The following is a 15,754-nucleotide window of genomic DNA, read 5'->3' as shown; positions in this document are numbered from 1 at the left end:
GGCAGCCCACGGCGGACACAACGCCTCGGCGCGCGACACGCCCGTCACCGCCCCTCGACGGCGGCCCGCGATGGACACAACGCTCCGGGACGCGCGCGGCCCGGCCCGGCCCGCCCCTCGGCCCGGCCCCGCCCCTCCCCGCCCCCGAAGCGGCGCTGCTCGGCCCGGCCGCGTCGCACCGCACCGCACCGCGCCGCGCCGCTAGAGCCGAGCCGCTCCGGAGTGGCGCGGTGGGTGCGGGCGCCGGCCGCCCTGGGGACGGCGGAGGCCCGAGGCGCGGCGTGGCGCGGCCCGCTCTGGGGGTGGCAGGGGCCGCCCGCGCCCGCCGGGGGGGGGGGGGGGGGGCGTGAGGGGAGAGGGGCGGGGCCACCCGGGGGGCGGGGGCGGGGCCACGGCGCGGCGTCACGCAGGGCGGGGCGGGAGCGTCGCCCGCGTCCAGGAGCCGCTAGGGGGCGCGCGGGGGCCGCGGCCGTTGGGGACCGTTGGCGGCCGTTGTCGCGGCCGGCAGTGGCCCCGCAGCCGTGGGCCCGGCCGCGGGAGCCGGTGCGGGAGGAGGCTGCCCCGGAGGGCTCGGAGCCTGGCGCTGGGCCGAGAGGCCGGGGCCGCAGGGGCGCCGCTGGTCGCCACCAGGGCGTCCGGGGGCTGCGCGGCCCCTGGCCCTCTTGAAACGCGGTCCTGCTGCGTGGCGCGGCTCCGAGCACGCGCTGTTCAGCCCGCTCTCAGCCCGGCTGGCTGCCCGCTGCTGCGGCCTGGCGTCCCCAGCTCGCGCGCCAGGCTGTTAGGGGACGCGGTCACAAGCCTTGCTCGAGCTGGGATAGACCGTGCCCGCCGCTCTCCCCTCGCCCACCCGGTCCGTCGCCTCCGCGTAGGAGGCCGCTGGGTCGGTTGGGTGCGATTTCCCCTTTGCCAGATGCCCTGCAGGTGTTTGGAAGTTGTCCCCAGGACGATTTGCCCGTCCCTTGGCGGGACGGAGGTGGGGCTGACCGCCCTGCCGTCGCCTGGCTCCTACTGCTTGCCATTCTTCACCATGGCAGCGGTGCTGGCTTGGCTTCCAGGCTCTGGACGCCTTCCCGGTTGCCATGACCTTTCAAAGATAATTGCCTATAAATTAAAAGTAAGCAGGAACAGGCACTGGAATATTGGTTAGATTAGCCCGTTGGCCAACATATGAAAGGCTTTTTGTTGGAAACTCAAAAGTTATTTCTTAAGAGCATAACAGTAAATTACCGGTGGTTTTCTCCGAAGTGCCATGCATCTCTGCAGATGTGGTAGCCGGTGCGGTGCTCACAGGAGCTGTTGCAGAAATACCGCTAGAGACAATTTATTCGCGTGTGACTCTCTTTCATACCCATGAAGTCATACAAAGGATAGGGTTAATTTTTTGCCTTTTGCAGGGTTTGTAAAATGAAAGGCCAAAAATTTAAATCAGTAGTGAGCCTTGATTTAATCAGTTGCTTGAGAGGAGGTTGTTTGATTCCTTTATTTTGAAGGTACAATGTAAATTGTGAAGCCAGTAATGTATTCTCTGCGTTTTTTTCCCCAGATATTCAGATAATTCAAAGTACTATGGCAACTGCAAGAAATATGATGAGAGCTGTCAGAGTTCTTGAATTTGGTGGCCCTGAAGTGCTGAAACTCCAGTCAGATGTCTTAATTCCTGTTCCAAAAGAAAATCAGGTATAAATGAGTTCTCTGAAGTGAAATAATAATATCAAATGATATCCCATCTCTAGTGGGAACCAAGTAAATTGTACAAAGCCTAACTTCATCCTGAATATGTAGCGGTTGATCAGCGTCTTCACATACTGCCTCAGGCATTACATTTTATTTATTTATTTATTTATTTTATTTTTTACTATTATATGAGTTACATATTCCATATAAAGGATTTTCTGAAAATGTTTTCAGTCCAACAGTAAGCTTTTGCTGACTCTATTTTTTAGTTGAAATGTCTTAATACGCTGTTGTGGATTCTAAGTTTTAAATCTTTTTAATTACTGTTTGACAAGTGTCTTCTTTTTCAGGTATTAATTAAAGTCCACGCCTGTGGGGTAAATCCTGTGGAGACATATATTCGTTCTGGAACTTATGCTAGAAAACCAGCTTTACCTTATACTCCTGGCTCAGATGTGGCTGGTGTTATTGAAAGTGTTGGGGAACATGTGACTGCATTCAAGGTATTTATACTTTGGGTTTTAAGGGGATTTTGGTTATGCATCTTCCTGCATGATTACTATACTATTGTAGCCAAAAGTGTTGCCTAAAAGCATTTCATCTAGAGGATTACACCTTCATTGGCTGTTACAAACACACAGCAGAATCACATTGGCAATTTGGAGTCCGCAGACTGAACCGTGGGGAAGTTTTTCGCGCTTCCGTGAAGCCTGAAGAGCTAAAAGGTTTCAGAAGTGGCACTTCAGTCTATTCCTATAAAGCAGTGAGATCTGCTGTACAAAAGCTGTGTTTCAGAAGTATTTCATTTAACATCACAGAAATATTAAAAGTTGGATGCTGCCCGTTTGAGGTAATAATTTCATGCGGAACTGAAAAAACTTTGGCAAAGTTGTGGGAAAATGGGAATAGCTTTTGTTTTACTGACCTCTAAAAAAACTCTATCTGAATTACATGTTTGTTGGCAAGACTGTTCAAATACTTTATCACTGTAGTCCAAGACTCTTGGGACAGGAGAAGGAAATTCTGCAATTGCTAAAAGATATCTATGAGGTTTACTGAGTTTTTAGATCAGTTCTTCCTTTCAAGTCATTAGGTTGTTGTCTCAGACAAACTTAAAAATTGTAGTTAAAATTGTGTTGAGGAAAAGATGCCAGAATTTCCTCGCTTTGAATTTGTGTGACTGTTGCTTGAGCGATGACAGATTTGTTACCCAGAGGGAAGGATCATGCTTGTTCATATTTTTGTATCGCATATATCCATTATGTTTGCTTTCTGTTTCTTATCAAACTCATGATGCTTTCTGCTAGAATGAAAGAGAGAGAAGATGAGAGCAATAGTTGCTCTAGAGAAACATTTTGAAAATGTGGAATAGAGGGGCCAGCCAATCTGTTTCATTTGCAAACTCATAATACTTGAGAAATAGCTGTACTGTCACACAGATTTCTGCACGGTAGGTAATAACTGATGTCTGAGGACTGAAATAAGTTTTAGACGCGCACATATGCACACACACATAAAGTACGCTGAGAGATGCACTTCCCGCATAACCTGCTGAACTGCTGCTCCGAATATTCCCTGTTGAAGAACAGTGGCAATATTTAGCTGCCTTAGGTATGTTAAGGATGTACATATATTTTTTAAATGAAAATAGTTAAGAACTGTTTCTGTGGTCATTGTAAAACGTTTTGAAGTTTTTCATTTGTATTTTGTGGATGGAATTCTTTAGTGTTTCATTTCATTAATGCTAATGTTAATGAGGCAGTAGGTTTGCATGTTACACTGCAGAGCAGGGGATATAATTATGACTCTTAAATCTAAATACGTGGTTTGTGTTGCATTTATTGTATGTATTAGCAGTTATAAAAAGCTCTGTGAATTTTAACAGAAAAGCTGTTAGAAAAACTAAACCTCGGGGAACTGATTCTTAATGTTTATTAAGGAAAAGATAAGGGAAATTATTAATAATTATTAATAATTTTCTTTCCCTCCCTTTCTAGAAAGGTGACAGGGTTTTTACTCTTGATACCATCTCTGGTGGATATGCAGATTACACAGTTGCTGCAGTTAACAGAGTCTTTCCTTTGTCGGATAAATTGGACTTCAAGCAAGGTGCAGCAATTGGAATACCCTATTTCACTGCTTACCGTGCTCTTTTCCAAAAGTAAGATGCCAAATCTAGCTTATGTATTTTGCTTTTGAATATTTAAAATAATGAAGCCCATACTTTCATTGTCCTGTAAAATGAGGGGTGATCAGTGGGTGTGGAGCGATTAAAAGACGTAAGTTAAGTTTGTTATGCTGATGGAACTGCCAGGTAACTGTGACCTAGAGGTTACTGACCGTATTCTTCTGTTAAGTATTTCTTGGAAAGGCTCCTTCAGTTTTGTATCAGGTGATAAATAACAACCTGTCACTCTTCTCAGTACTCATCAGTGTTTTACTTGGGGAGGAGAAATGAGACTAGAGCTCATTTCTCAATTGAACCGGCAACGCGCTGCAGAGCAGACCCGTGTGTTTACTTCACCAGCCGCTGCCGGAGTGATTAACATACTGCAGTTGTTGTGCGTGTGGTCCGGCCTGTCGCTGCAGAGCAGGGTGATGAGTAGAAGCCAGAGTTCCTTGTCCGCTAGATGAGAGCTTAGGATTGGAAATCAGGTTTAGTTTGGTAGAACAAATGATTGGAGCCGGTGCGGTTTATTTTCAGATCTGGAACAGGTGAAGACCTGGAATTGGGTTTCAGTACCAGGCTGTTACTTGCTGCTAGTTGCATAGTGGCATAATTTGCATATTACTTAAATTCATGAATTGTATGGTTTATACTGTTTCCTTGTTAATTGCTGCGTGAGACTAGTGAGAAAGAAGGGATTAATTTCCCTATATGTAATCTGATATTTTGTGATTATTTTAGTCATAATGACAATAATTTGTTTTGTCATTCAGAGGACGTGCCAAAGCAGGGGAATGTGTGCTAGTCCATGGTGCCAGTGGGGGAGTAAGTATTTCAAGAAACTGTAAGTTGTAAGAAACATTCTTTTCTATCTTTGTATCTGCTTTTGGCTGTGATGTGATTTACATTTGCATCTATATCAAGAAGTTGATTAAAAAATTAAGTTTCCCTTTCAGATGCTTTAGCATACTTCTTTTTAAAGCAGACCCTATTTTCTGAAGTAACTATAAACTGCTCGACCTTACATGGTTGTGTAAGGTCACTAATACAGAGGGTTGCGTAGTGAGCATACGGCTGCAGTTGGAAGTTGATCCAGAAGCTGTATAGCCAGTCTGTCTCAGACAAAGCTAAGAGCAAAAAGCTGCAGTTTTAAGACAGGTACAAGATGTTCTTAGTTCTCTGAGATCGCTGGTGCATAACAACTACGCATTTCTGGGATATTTTTATCTATTGGCTAACAGCTAGCTGCACAGGAGAAAGATACTGGAATATGAAAATTCATGTCTGAAAAATATGTGTATTACACATCTGGTTTCCTCCCCTCCCCTTTTTTTTCCACGACAAGCCAATTTCACATCTCTTTACTATTAAATTACTTTCACATAACATTCTAGTTTGTCTTCCACATTCTGCACTTTCTTGCTCAACTTCTGCTAAAGGACAGAACGGCTATTTTAAACTGGTCAAGTTTCCTGAATTATTTGGTTGACAGCAAAGAGGTGATTGTAACAGTCTCATGGGAGGAGGAATTCAGATCTCTGTCAGATACGAGAATGGCATTCAGCCTGGTGTCCTGTTTTTTTCCCCCATAAACTAAATGTGCTGTTTCTATTCTTACCTACTTTATATGGCTCTGTAAAAGATATATTACATCTAGTAATAGCATGTTTTGCAAATCCGTTTTTGTATGGTTTTGTAACCTTTTTTATGGGAATATTTGCAGAAGCAGTGAGATATGTCTAGCATATGCTGAAGTGCAAAGACAGTTTGTGCTCCATCTTTTCTTCTTTCAAGTGATGCTGATTTCCGTAATGATACTTAAAAATGTGTCTCCTTTTGAATTTTTCACTGAAAATTTTGTTTCATGATGTATTATAATGATGTATTTTAATTGCTGGTATTTACTTTTTCATTTTTTTGAAAACTGGTGATCTGCTGTTGAAAAACAAGGTCGCATTTGACCAACAGAACAGGTTAGTTAGAACCTGGCCAAACATGGGGGATTGTGACAGGTCATGGTGCGTTTTTTCCCGGAGACTCTCCGTTTACTTTGTGTGGTACTCACATGCCTAAGTTTTAATAGCAGAGCCACAGAATGGAGTTTTGGGGGTCTCCTTTGCTTCATTTATTTTTTAACACCAAAAATATAAAAGTGTGCATATTTTAACAATCCTGGAGGAAGTATTGAGCTATATGGTTGGTGTGTGCCGTGGAAACTAAGCAAAACCAAGAGTTGGTACTGCTATGCCTTAAGAGATCATAGAAGACAAAGTCAGGTTTTTATGAAGGCGTCCCTCATCTCTGAACATCTTCTGAAGTATCAGATGGGCACGAGACTCTGCAAATGTGGTTTCTAAAGGTATCATTTCCTCTGTTTGTGAAAATGCAAAAGTAGTGTTAATAAGAATGGTACTAGCAGATTTTCTTTGCAGTATGTAATGCTGGTATCAGTGGCAGATGATTCTAGGAAGAGAAGGCGGTGCAGACTGTTTTATTTGGCTTTATACAATGTGTGTATATATAGATATATATATTTCTACATTCAAATATGTATGTTCCAACTGTAACAGATAGGCAACATTCTACATGGATTTGTATAAAATGCAGATAGCTATTTAAAAAAACCCTTCATTGTGCCTATGAAAACATCTTTTATTTTTAAAGATTATTTGGCTAGCCTTAACATCCAGATTACTTATTGTGGCCCAAAAAAAAAAAAAGTTCTCAGGCCAAGTTTTTAAATGGTTATGTTTCAAGTCGCTGGTAGAATATATTAAATTGAATATAGAGAAAGAGATATTAAAGACAGAGATGTGATTTTTTTTTTTCCCCATCCCTCCCACCCCCCTTAGGTGGGAATAGCAGCATGTCAGATTGCCAGAGCTGGTGGTTTAAAGGTTTTGGGTACAGCAGGAACTGAGGAAGGCATGAACACGGTTCTGAGAAATGGTGCTCACCAAGCATTTAATCACAGAGAAGCTAATTACATTGAGAAGATCAAGGTAACTATGTAAGATTAAGGTAACTATGTATCAGACCTAGGTGATGTAATATATATTTTTCTTACTAGCATTTGTAAAATGTGAAAAGTTGTTTGCTGAAATTTTTGAAAGTAGAATTATGTAGGAACAATAGCATACTGCCTTTTTCATTTCTACACAAGAGAAAACTTTTGCAGGTGGGAGAATCTGAGCTTGCTTCTCAGACAATGGCATTTAGAAGCTCTTCCATTTCAGCAAATCACAATATGATAGCGTGTCAAAATTAATTATATTCACCATATCAAAATAGAGTAAACTTACTAGCTGTCAGTCTTAGTATAAAGGCTGTATATGAAATCTAAATAATGAACTATAAAATTTGTCATCAGTAGCATAAGATATATGCAGAGGCATCCAAACATGAATTGGAGTGATGTTAAGAATGTGTTATATCCTATATAGGAATACACAGGGATGAAAGGAGTTGATATAATAATAGAAATGCTCTCTAACGTCAATCTTGCTGCCGACTTGCATCTGTTGTCCTGTGCAGGAAGGGTGATGGTAAGTATTTTCTGTCATTGACTTGAGTTTGTGTATTTGGCAATCCAATTCAACAGTTATAACTTAAACTGTGTTTTAACTGGGCTGTAACAGGTTGTGGGCTGTAGAGGTCCTGTCGAGATAAATCCAAGAGACACTATGAGTAAAGAAACTAGCATAATAGGAGTCGGTCTATTTCTTGCAACTGAGGTAAGAAAATAACCACTTTTATTTTAAAGAATGTCTTGTCGACCTGTTCTAATACCTCCCTATTCCAGTTAAAATAGTTTATCTATTTTAAAAAACAGGGATAAGAGCATAATTTCACTGTAAATAATTTGTGTTCATTGCTTTACATTTTGATTTACTCTCAGAACCTCATACAATATTTTTGAGTTGTAAAATTTGGTTTAGCACTTACATAAATATTTAATACTCTTCTAAAATGTACAGGCCTTATGATAAATGTTGTCTTTATTATATATAGGAGGAGAGAAATGAATGTGCAGCAGCAGTCCTTGATGGTATAGAAGCTGGCTGGCTGAAACCAAGAATAGGCTCCGAATATCCATTGCAGGATGTAGCTAAGGCTCATGAAGACATTATTCATTGCAGTGGTGCTCGAGGAAAGATGGTGCTCCTTCCATAACGTCTTTTTCTTTTTCTTTTTTTTTGGTAGGTGTTCTAATTGCACCTTTGCTTACATGATTCACTGAATATATTTTGCAAAACATACTATTGATCAGGTTTGAGAGTAACAGCAGAGGCTGACTCGCATATATTTCATTAACAATCCTGTTAATCCTCTGTTTGTAATAAGCAGAGTTGCATATACTTTAAAGATATTTTTGTAGCTTTTTTGTCTGATATGAAAGTAGCGTTGCTGGCGTAGCCTTGTGACAGAGGGGAAGCTAACACCTAAGCGAGAACTTGACTCAATGCTCTACTTGAAACTGTGTTCAGGCTGCTGGAAAGCAGTAGGTAGTGTAGAATGAAGCTTTCAGCCTGCCTTTTTAGGCAGGCTGAAAAACGCGTGTAATGAGGTCTCTGTAAATTCTTTTGCCACAAAATTTGTCTCATTCAACTTTTGTCACAGAATTTATTTGGAATCATAACTTTGAATATCAAAATAGTTCACTTTCCAGCTCAAATGATGGCCAAAGAGTCTCTCAAACACGCATGGTGTGTAAACAGAGGCAGTTTTCTTTTGCTGTACCCGACTTAGTGTCTGAAGCGTAAGTGTCCCAGTTAATCCAAAGGGACAATAAGTCTGAAACCGTGCCAATATTTGCTACTTTGCAACCGATCATGTTGGCAGAAACGGCTGATTCCTTAATGGGAAAATGTTTGGGTAGAAAAGACTTCAATTCTTTCTGTGGCCTTTCTTAAAGTTACCTGAATCCCTTGCTCCAAAGAGAAGAGGGAGGCTGCCCTGCTTTTCTGAATATCAGGAATTCACGCTATCTGCATAAACTGAAAAGGCCGTAATCCAGTGAGATCTTAGTATTTGGAGATCTGACGATTACTAAGACTTTCAGTAGTTGTCTCAGAACGGTATGGAGATGAATGGAGCTTGTTGTTTGGGCTTTTTTCATTCTTTTTTTCCCCCTCTCTCTCAATACGGAAGTCTAGGACTAGTCCTAGAATTGTTACAGCCATCTTAGTTTAATTGCCAGTTAGTGCTCTTTGCAGGAGGCATCAGTATTAAAATATACTCCATGTTTAAATTTTGTTTTGCCCGTTTGTGCTAGGTACGTTTCCCTGAGGAAGCAGTTGCCCTGCCAGTTTCCCAGGGCGCATTAATAGGTCTGGACTAGTCATTAGTAACTGCAGGGCTGGCACAAGGCACGTGGAAGGGATTGCAGCACGAGGGCCGCTGAGATGCAAGCCCTGGCGTCCGCAGCACGGTCCTGGATCGGGCCGTTACGTGCTGCTGTTGGCTGTGCCCAGCGGTTACGGTCTGTTCTGCCTTCCTCAGGGTCTCTGAATCCTCGAATTGTTGTTTCTCTGCAATGTTTCACGTGTCTAAAGCATCACTTGGAATATTTTCATGTTAGCTGTAAACTTCAAGTGATCTTGAGCTGGTTTCAAGCTTTGTTACTGTGATCTTCCTTCGTGGTTTTTCTCGTTTCTCCGCTGAGAGCGGAGTGCGATGTTAGCAGAGGCTCTTTCTCCAGAATTGACACACTTTTAACATTCGGTATAAAATCTGTTTGAGTTGCAGTGGGTAAAATGAACGTTGTTTATTTTGTGCCTATGGTTGACCTGTCCTTCAGATGACACCAAGTTGTTGCAGGGTATTGAACCGAAAAGCTGAGGTTAAAGGTTATTTTGATTTACCAAGGGCTTATGAGCTTATTTAAGTAAAGTTAGATCATGTCAGACTTTGATAGTTCTTTAGATCAGTGTTGTTTTTTAGAAATAATTTTCTTAAATTACTCCCTGTGAACCTCTTTAGATGATGCTGTGAAATATTTACAAATGTATTATAAATATACTAAGCCAAAGAGGGCCCTGCTTAGGTATGTAATGAGATATTTTAAGGGTTTTGGATGGCATTTTTAATAAAGATGCAAACAAAAATACTAGGCTGCATGGACTTCTTTCAGCAGTGCCCGCCTCCCGGGCTTTTACTCGCCAGGCTCTATGCCGAGCTAGGAAGCGCTTTGGCAGCGAAGGGGGCTCGGCAGGGGCCCTTGGCCGGAGCGGCCAGCACGCTCTGCCAGTGGGGCCAGCGTCCGCGGGGGGTGCAGATGGGCCAGGCGCCCCCGCCGCAGCAGCCCCGCTCCTCAGCGCCCGCGTTCGCCCCCTCCCTCGCTTCGGCGCTGTCCTTCGGGCGCACCCGGCTGCACGAGCCGCCCCGCCGCGGGCGCTGCACTGGCCCGGGGGCCGCGGCTCGGCCGCCCTGTCCGGCCGGGCGCTCGGCCTCGCACGGGGCAGGAGGTGCGGACGGGGCTGCAGGGTGTGGGGCGGTTCGGGCCGAGGGGCGGCTGCATCTCTCGGCCTCGCTGCCCCCGAGGAGGCACTGCCTCTGTGGGATGGGACGGGTCGGGACTGGATGGGACTGGATGGGACGGGATGGGACAAGATGGGATGAGATGGGATGAGATGGGACGGGACGGGTCGGGATGGGATGGGACTGGATGGGACGGGATGAGATGGGATGGGACAAGATGGGATGAGATGGGCCGGGACGGGTCGGGATGGGACGGGACTGGATGGGACGGGATGAGATGGGATGGGACAAGATGGGATGAGATGGGACGGGATGGGACGGGTCGGGATGGGATGGGACTGGATGGGACGGGATGAGATGGGATGGGACAAGATGGGATGAGATGGGACGGGATGGGACGGGTCGGGATGGGATGGGACTGGATGGGACGGGATGAGATGGGATGGGACAAGATGGGATGAGATGGGACGGGAGGGGCCGGGCCAGCTGCCCCGCCTGGCGGCCGCGGTCCTGCTGCGGCGGGAGGCCGGGCGCCAGCGCCGCTGGGGTAGAGGGCAGCGCAGGTGGGACTCGGGACTCGGCAGCCGCGTCCCCGGCCGACGGCGGCTGCGCGTGGCGGGCGGGCAGCGACACCACCCCCTGCTCCCCCCGACCCGCCGCCCCTCCCGCCGCCATGTCGCGACCCTCCCACCGCCCCCGCCATGTCGCGCCCGACCGCAGCCGGCGGCGGGGCGGCGCCAGGGACGAGCCAACCCGCGCGGGCGGGGGGCAGGCGCCGCCCGCTCATTGGCCGCTGGGAGGCCTCCGCCCGCCCCCCCTGGCGCGTCACGGCGTGGCCGTGCCCTAGCAACGGCGGCACGCGGCGGCGGCGGGGTTTCGCGGCAGCGCAGGAGCGGAGCGGAGCAGCGAACCGCACCGGACCGGACCGGACCGCACCGCACCGCATCGGGCCGGGCTGGGCCGGCGCAGCCCCGCGGCCGCAGCCATGAGCGGCCCGCGGCCGGGGTGAGCGGGGCGGGCGGCGGCGCCCTGAGGAGAACCGCTCCCCCCGTCCCCCGTCGCCGCTGGCGAGGCGGCGGTGTGGGCTTGGTTGGTTTGCTTGGGGTCTGTTTCCTTAGGGAAATGGGGAAAAAGCAGCCGCGTCAGTAGCGCCGCGTCTGAGGAGCAGAACCGGCTGCCCGGGGCCGTTTGGGGCGTCAGGCAGTATGTATTTCTTCACTAAAGAGATTTTCATATATAGAATTCCAAACAATATTTAAAACCTTGTTCTTGGAGGATTCTTTCATGCTAGTTACCATGAAAGGCTCTCCTGCGCTCCAGATGGTATCTGTTGTTCTTTCAGTTTTTCGGAAACAATGTCACTGTAGCTGGTTGTCTGTATTCCTTAAAATATTTGTGAAGTGAATGTGATCTGTATCTGACACTGAAAACAGTGAGCATTGCAGAGCTGGGGCTAATAAAGAGTATGCTGACATGGATGGGGGCAGACCAGCACGTGTTGGGTTTTGCCTCTGCTCCTCACAGGCTGGATTTAATCCCTTCTGGAAACCAAGTGAATCATAGGATCATAACATAGTTGGGGCTGGGAGGGAACCTCTGGAGGTGTCTAGTCCAATCTCCTGCTCCTGAGAGGGTCATCTATGGGATCGGACGAGGTTACTTCATCCTGAAAGCCTCCAAGGATGGAGATGGCACAAAATAAGTGATAAGGTTTTCAATGAGTATCTGGGCAAAGAATCTTCAGTGTTCAGTGGTTTGGCCATTATAGAGGTTAGGTTAGATGGAGGAAAAAAAAGAAAAGCGGTGTGAAGCCTGTGGAAGGAGAGCCCGAGTGGGGCGTGGTATGTGTACCCTGGAGAAAGACTTCTGAGGGTCTGGCTGAGACCAGATGGCCAGGGCTGAGGCGGAGGCCCTGCAAATGTGTAAGCAGGGATACGATGCGATTTTGAGAGGCCGTGGCCTCCCCGTTTACTTGGTTGAGTTATCACTTGAGTAAAACTGAACATGTGCTTAAGGGTTTTGTGGGGTTGGAAAAAATCAATTATTGACATAATCCAAAGCCCTATCACCACAAATTTTAGGTGGTCCTCTGACTTCAGTGAGTTTTGATTCGATGGTGGTGTTCTGGCATGGTTTCCCGTAAAGAATGCGGTAGTAGTTGAAACTTAATAGCTGTGTTTAGAAGCCACAGCTGTGTCTTGAGGAAGTCCAAAGGTAGCCTATTAAAGTTAGGAATGCGTTGCCCATCATGGCTGGGACTGTTTGTTCTCATTGTAATTTAAGTGGAAGAGTGGCAATAAACTCCAGTTGTCAGTACAAAGCAGGAGATGTAATTTCCTATGATTCTTCCAATAAATAACAGAAGCTTTGCTCTCTTAGATTATTTTTTTAGTGAGCAGCCTCTGACTTGATTACACTGTAAATGGTTAACCATGAAGATTTGATTTATAAAACTAATATTGGAGGCCTGTGATGACGTTCTTCTAATATCCTTTCAAATCAGTAAGAGTGGTCATAAAAATCATTGCGATACACAGCATTGGCTTTTAAGATGTTGTATAATGCACTCTAAGCTGATAGAAAACAGATACTGTTGATAAAATAGTTGGTAATGATATTGCACATGAAAACCATGGAGGATATAGAGTTCCAAGTGGGCAGTTCTTTAATTTACCAAAATCAAAGTCATCAGCTGTAGTATGTTATGTGTTTTGCTTCAATTAGGCATCAAGTAGTGGTTTCAAGTCTTTTGGCTTTGCTGGATTGCCAAAAAAAAAAAAAAGAAACTGTTTCACTGAGTCCCACAAGAGAGTGCGAGAAGTCAGCTGAAGCCGCGAGCAGCGTGGGTGAAACTTGTACTCTGTCCTTGGTGCAGCCGGATCCCCTGCGGCTGCAGAGGCAATTCTCCTGGGTGGTTTTGGAGGGCTGTATGTTTCACTTTAGCCCATCAATACATTTTTTAAATAGCAAAATAAATTGTGCCTCTTTTGGTTTCTATAGCTTCTTTCCACCAGTTAATCTGAGCAGTTGTACTTGTCTTTATTAATTTATTACTTTTTCTAAAGGGAAAAAAGAAGAGATGGCTCCAGTGACAGCAATTTATTTTTCTGAATGGGCTGTTAAGATGTTATCCTAGAAGTGTAAACGATACTGAAGTGTGAGTGGTAAGAACTGAAACGCTGCTTGTCTCAAATGATTTAAGGCCAAGCTGTCCGCATGAAGCATAGCCAGATGTTGGCGATGGAGTGAGTCTGCCTCCGCGTTTGACAGCTGCTCCAGAAGGCATCAGGTGTGAGGTTTCTCAGAGGCCGTGAAGGAGCTGTATAAAACACATACTCCACACGTGATGACTTTTGAGAGATTGCCTGCCTTGGGGAAGGAAGCTGCTTGGCTTAGCTGCCTGCCCTTTGGGGTGGTCCGGAAAGTCTTTGTGTTCAGATGGCTTCACAGAGGGGAGAGCTCCTTGGCAGCTCTTCCCCTTCTTGGCAGGCCCAGGTCAACTGAGCTCCAGAAGTTAGCTCTGTTTCCAATTAAACTGGCTGGTTAATAACAAGTATATGTAAGCCTGGAGATTTCTTTGTTTCCCCCTATTTTGTATTGTTGTGCACTTTAAAATTTTAGTCAGGTGAAAAGGAGGAAGTTTTCTGACTGTTCACATTTTGCTTTTAGAAATATGAAAAGTGTAATCTCTACAGAAGCTGTACTTCCAGAGGAGCAAAGGCCTGCAGGGCCAGCCCCTGCTTAGTACGTTTAGACTGGATTCCAGTCTACTTGGGGTGTTCTGCGTAGCTCCATCAGGCAAGACGTCCGGCCGGGCAGAGAGCTCAGGCTCAGCCCACTCAGTTCAGCTGGGTTTTTCCAGTGGTTTCAATGGGTGTTGGTTCAGCCTCAAGGCGTTTCCTTTTTTCCTTCAATACCCATTTGAACTTTGAATTTAAATTCAGCATTTTTGAGGAACAGTCTGTTTGTAATTTAAATGAGAAAATGCACCTACAAGGAGACTGTTAGATGGGAAGGGAGTTTAAAAAAAAAAAAAAAAAAAAAAAAAGGAGGATTTGGATTCGATTTCACTTCTGCCTCAGTATACAATTGCCAGGTGATACCGTAAGTCAATACTTGCCGTAATATCTGTAGTCTGGCCATTTCGAATGCAAATGCAATCAATGGATTAAGAAAGTAATGTAAAACAGTTGCTACAGTACCAGTGTTTGTTTAACATGCATAACAGGGTAAACCAAATAGTCTATTTAAACTTTAATTTATTGTTGGTAGGCTACCTGTGAGATTATGAACTTCCCATAAGTCTGTCATCACTTCCTTTATTTATTTATTTTTTAATTTTTCTTTCTTTTGTATATGGTAACTCTGACTAGCAATAGAAATTTAACCTGAATTATCCTATTGAAAGATGTGTAATGGAGGTACAGTGGCATTTAAAGCAAAAGGAAACAAAAGGGATCTCTCATTATGTAATTAAAATACATCCTATCTAAAGAGCCATAGGTTAATATGATTGTATTATGCAATATGTGTCTGATTATATAAATTTTACAAAATTGAATGGTTTAGAGTATTAAAAAATTAAACCTATTGTCACCTATATTCTTATCAGTGCTGTCTTCCAGAGAGTGAAGTAAAATAAGGTTGTGCTAAGAGCTATTTAAAAACGTCTTTCCTATTACAGGTGCTTAACTTTGTGTGTTCAACTCATAGCTGAGGTTTGATTTTTTGGAAGCTCTGATCTTTGGTAGCTGCAGTGATTTAGCTCTACCGGCTTTCCAGAGCTGCACAGCATGCCAAGGCTTGGGTGGCGCAAGGAAGGGCCCCCACCTCTGGCCCCCTCTCTGATTCTGCGTGCTTCTTGATCTTACTGGTTTTCACCAACGTGTCGAAGGAGAGATGCAATTTGTTCATTCTGAATTGTCCTGGGTATGCATTAAAGAGAATCTTTAGTATATTGACGTGAGAACTGGGAAAAGAGTTGAGAGGTTCTTGTGCTTGATTTTGGGCCCATTTTCATTGCTCTGAATGTGGGTAGGACTTGAGCACCCCTAAATTAGGGGCCTTTACAGGGGAAAACTTGAAGCAGAAAGTGGTCTAAGCCCGTGATTCTGCCCACTACAACAAGGTAGTCCCAAAAGTCTTTTAGATTGAATGACGCGTTAGAGCAATTGGTCCCTAAAATTTTGAGAGCGCTTTGCGGCAAAGAGTTCTAGGTCTTAGTTTTGACCTGCGTAGGTTAATGTTGGACTGAATGACGAGTTCAGCATCTGTGTTTGCTAAGCCGGAGGAGGTTGGGCTCTTGAAAGGGAGCCATTACTTTTTACTACTCGGCTGTCTTCTGATGTCCTAATTTTGATAAAGACTCTTTCTTGTCCTTTCAGCATAAAGCGTATTCTCCACAAAAAGGTGACTCAGATGCTGAAAGGACAG

The 15,754-nt window shown here is 45.2% G+C and overlaps 2 protein-coding genes across 11 annotated transcripts in view; both read left to right on the top strand.

Annotated features, from left to right (window-relative positions):
* The first annotated feature begins 117 nt into the window (after positions 1-117).
* Positions 118-9,948, top strand: CRYZ (crystallin zeta). 6 transcript variants are annotated; one of them, XM_068953566.1, is made up of 10 exons: positions 118-230; positions 1,544-1,677; positions 2,025-2,177; positions 3,672-3,835; positions 4,615-4,666; positions 6,694-6,843; positions 7,285-7,386; positions 7,480-7,575; positions 7,853-8,040; positions 9,117-9,948. In XM_068953566.1, the coding sequence occupies exons 2-9, from the start codon at positions 1,567-1,569 to the stop codon at positions 8,012-8,014; spliced, it is 990 nt and encodes a 329-aa protein (XP_068809667.1). In that variant the 5' UTR covers positions 118-230; positions 1,544-1,566; the 3' UTR covers positions 8,015-8,040; positions 9,117-9,948. The 6 variants fall into 6 exon arrangements, with proteins under 6 accessions (XP_068809667.1, XP_068809664.1, XP_068809665.1 ...); XM_068953563.1 differs by having other exon boundaries at positions 126-230; positions 7,853-9,948; XM_068953564.1 differs by lacking the exon at positions 118-230 and adding an exon at positions 473-543 and having other exon boundaries at positions 7,853-9,948.
* A 1,192-nt stretch (positions 9,949-11,140) lies between these two features.
* The window catches only part of ERICH3 (glutamate rich 3), a 49,566-nt gene continuing 44,952 nt past the window's right edge, over positions 11,141-15,754 (top strand). For 3 of the 5 annotated variants that reach the window (XM_068953559.1, XM_068953560.1, XM_068953557.1), the window contains exon 1: positions 11,141-11,326. In XM_068953559.1, the coding sequence (XP_068809660.1) occupies positions 11,307-11,326 (20 nt within the window). In that variant the 5' untranslated portion in view covers positions 11,141-11,306. Of the gene's footprint in view, positions 11,525-15,754 lie in introns of all 5 variants that reach the window. The other 2 variants (XM_068953562.1, XM_068953561.1) reach the window with 1 other exon arrangement.

Source organism: Struthio camelus, chromosome 8 (assembly GCF_040807025.1).
Source record: "Struthio camelus isolate bStrCam1 chromosome 8, bStrCam1.hap1, whole genome shotgun sequence".
Taxonomy (NCBI): domain Eukaryota; kingdom Metazoa; phylum Chordata; class Aves; order Struthioniformes; family Struthionidae; genus Struthio; species Struthio camelus.
Note: the sequence above shows the minus strand (reverse complement) of the source record. Positions and strands in the feature narration are given on the sequence as shown.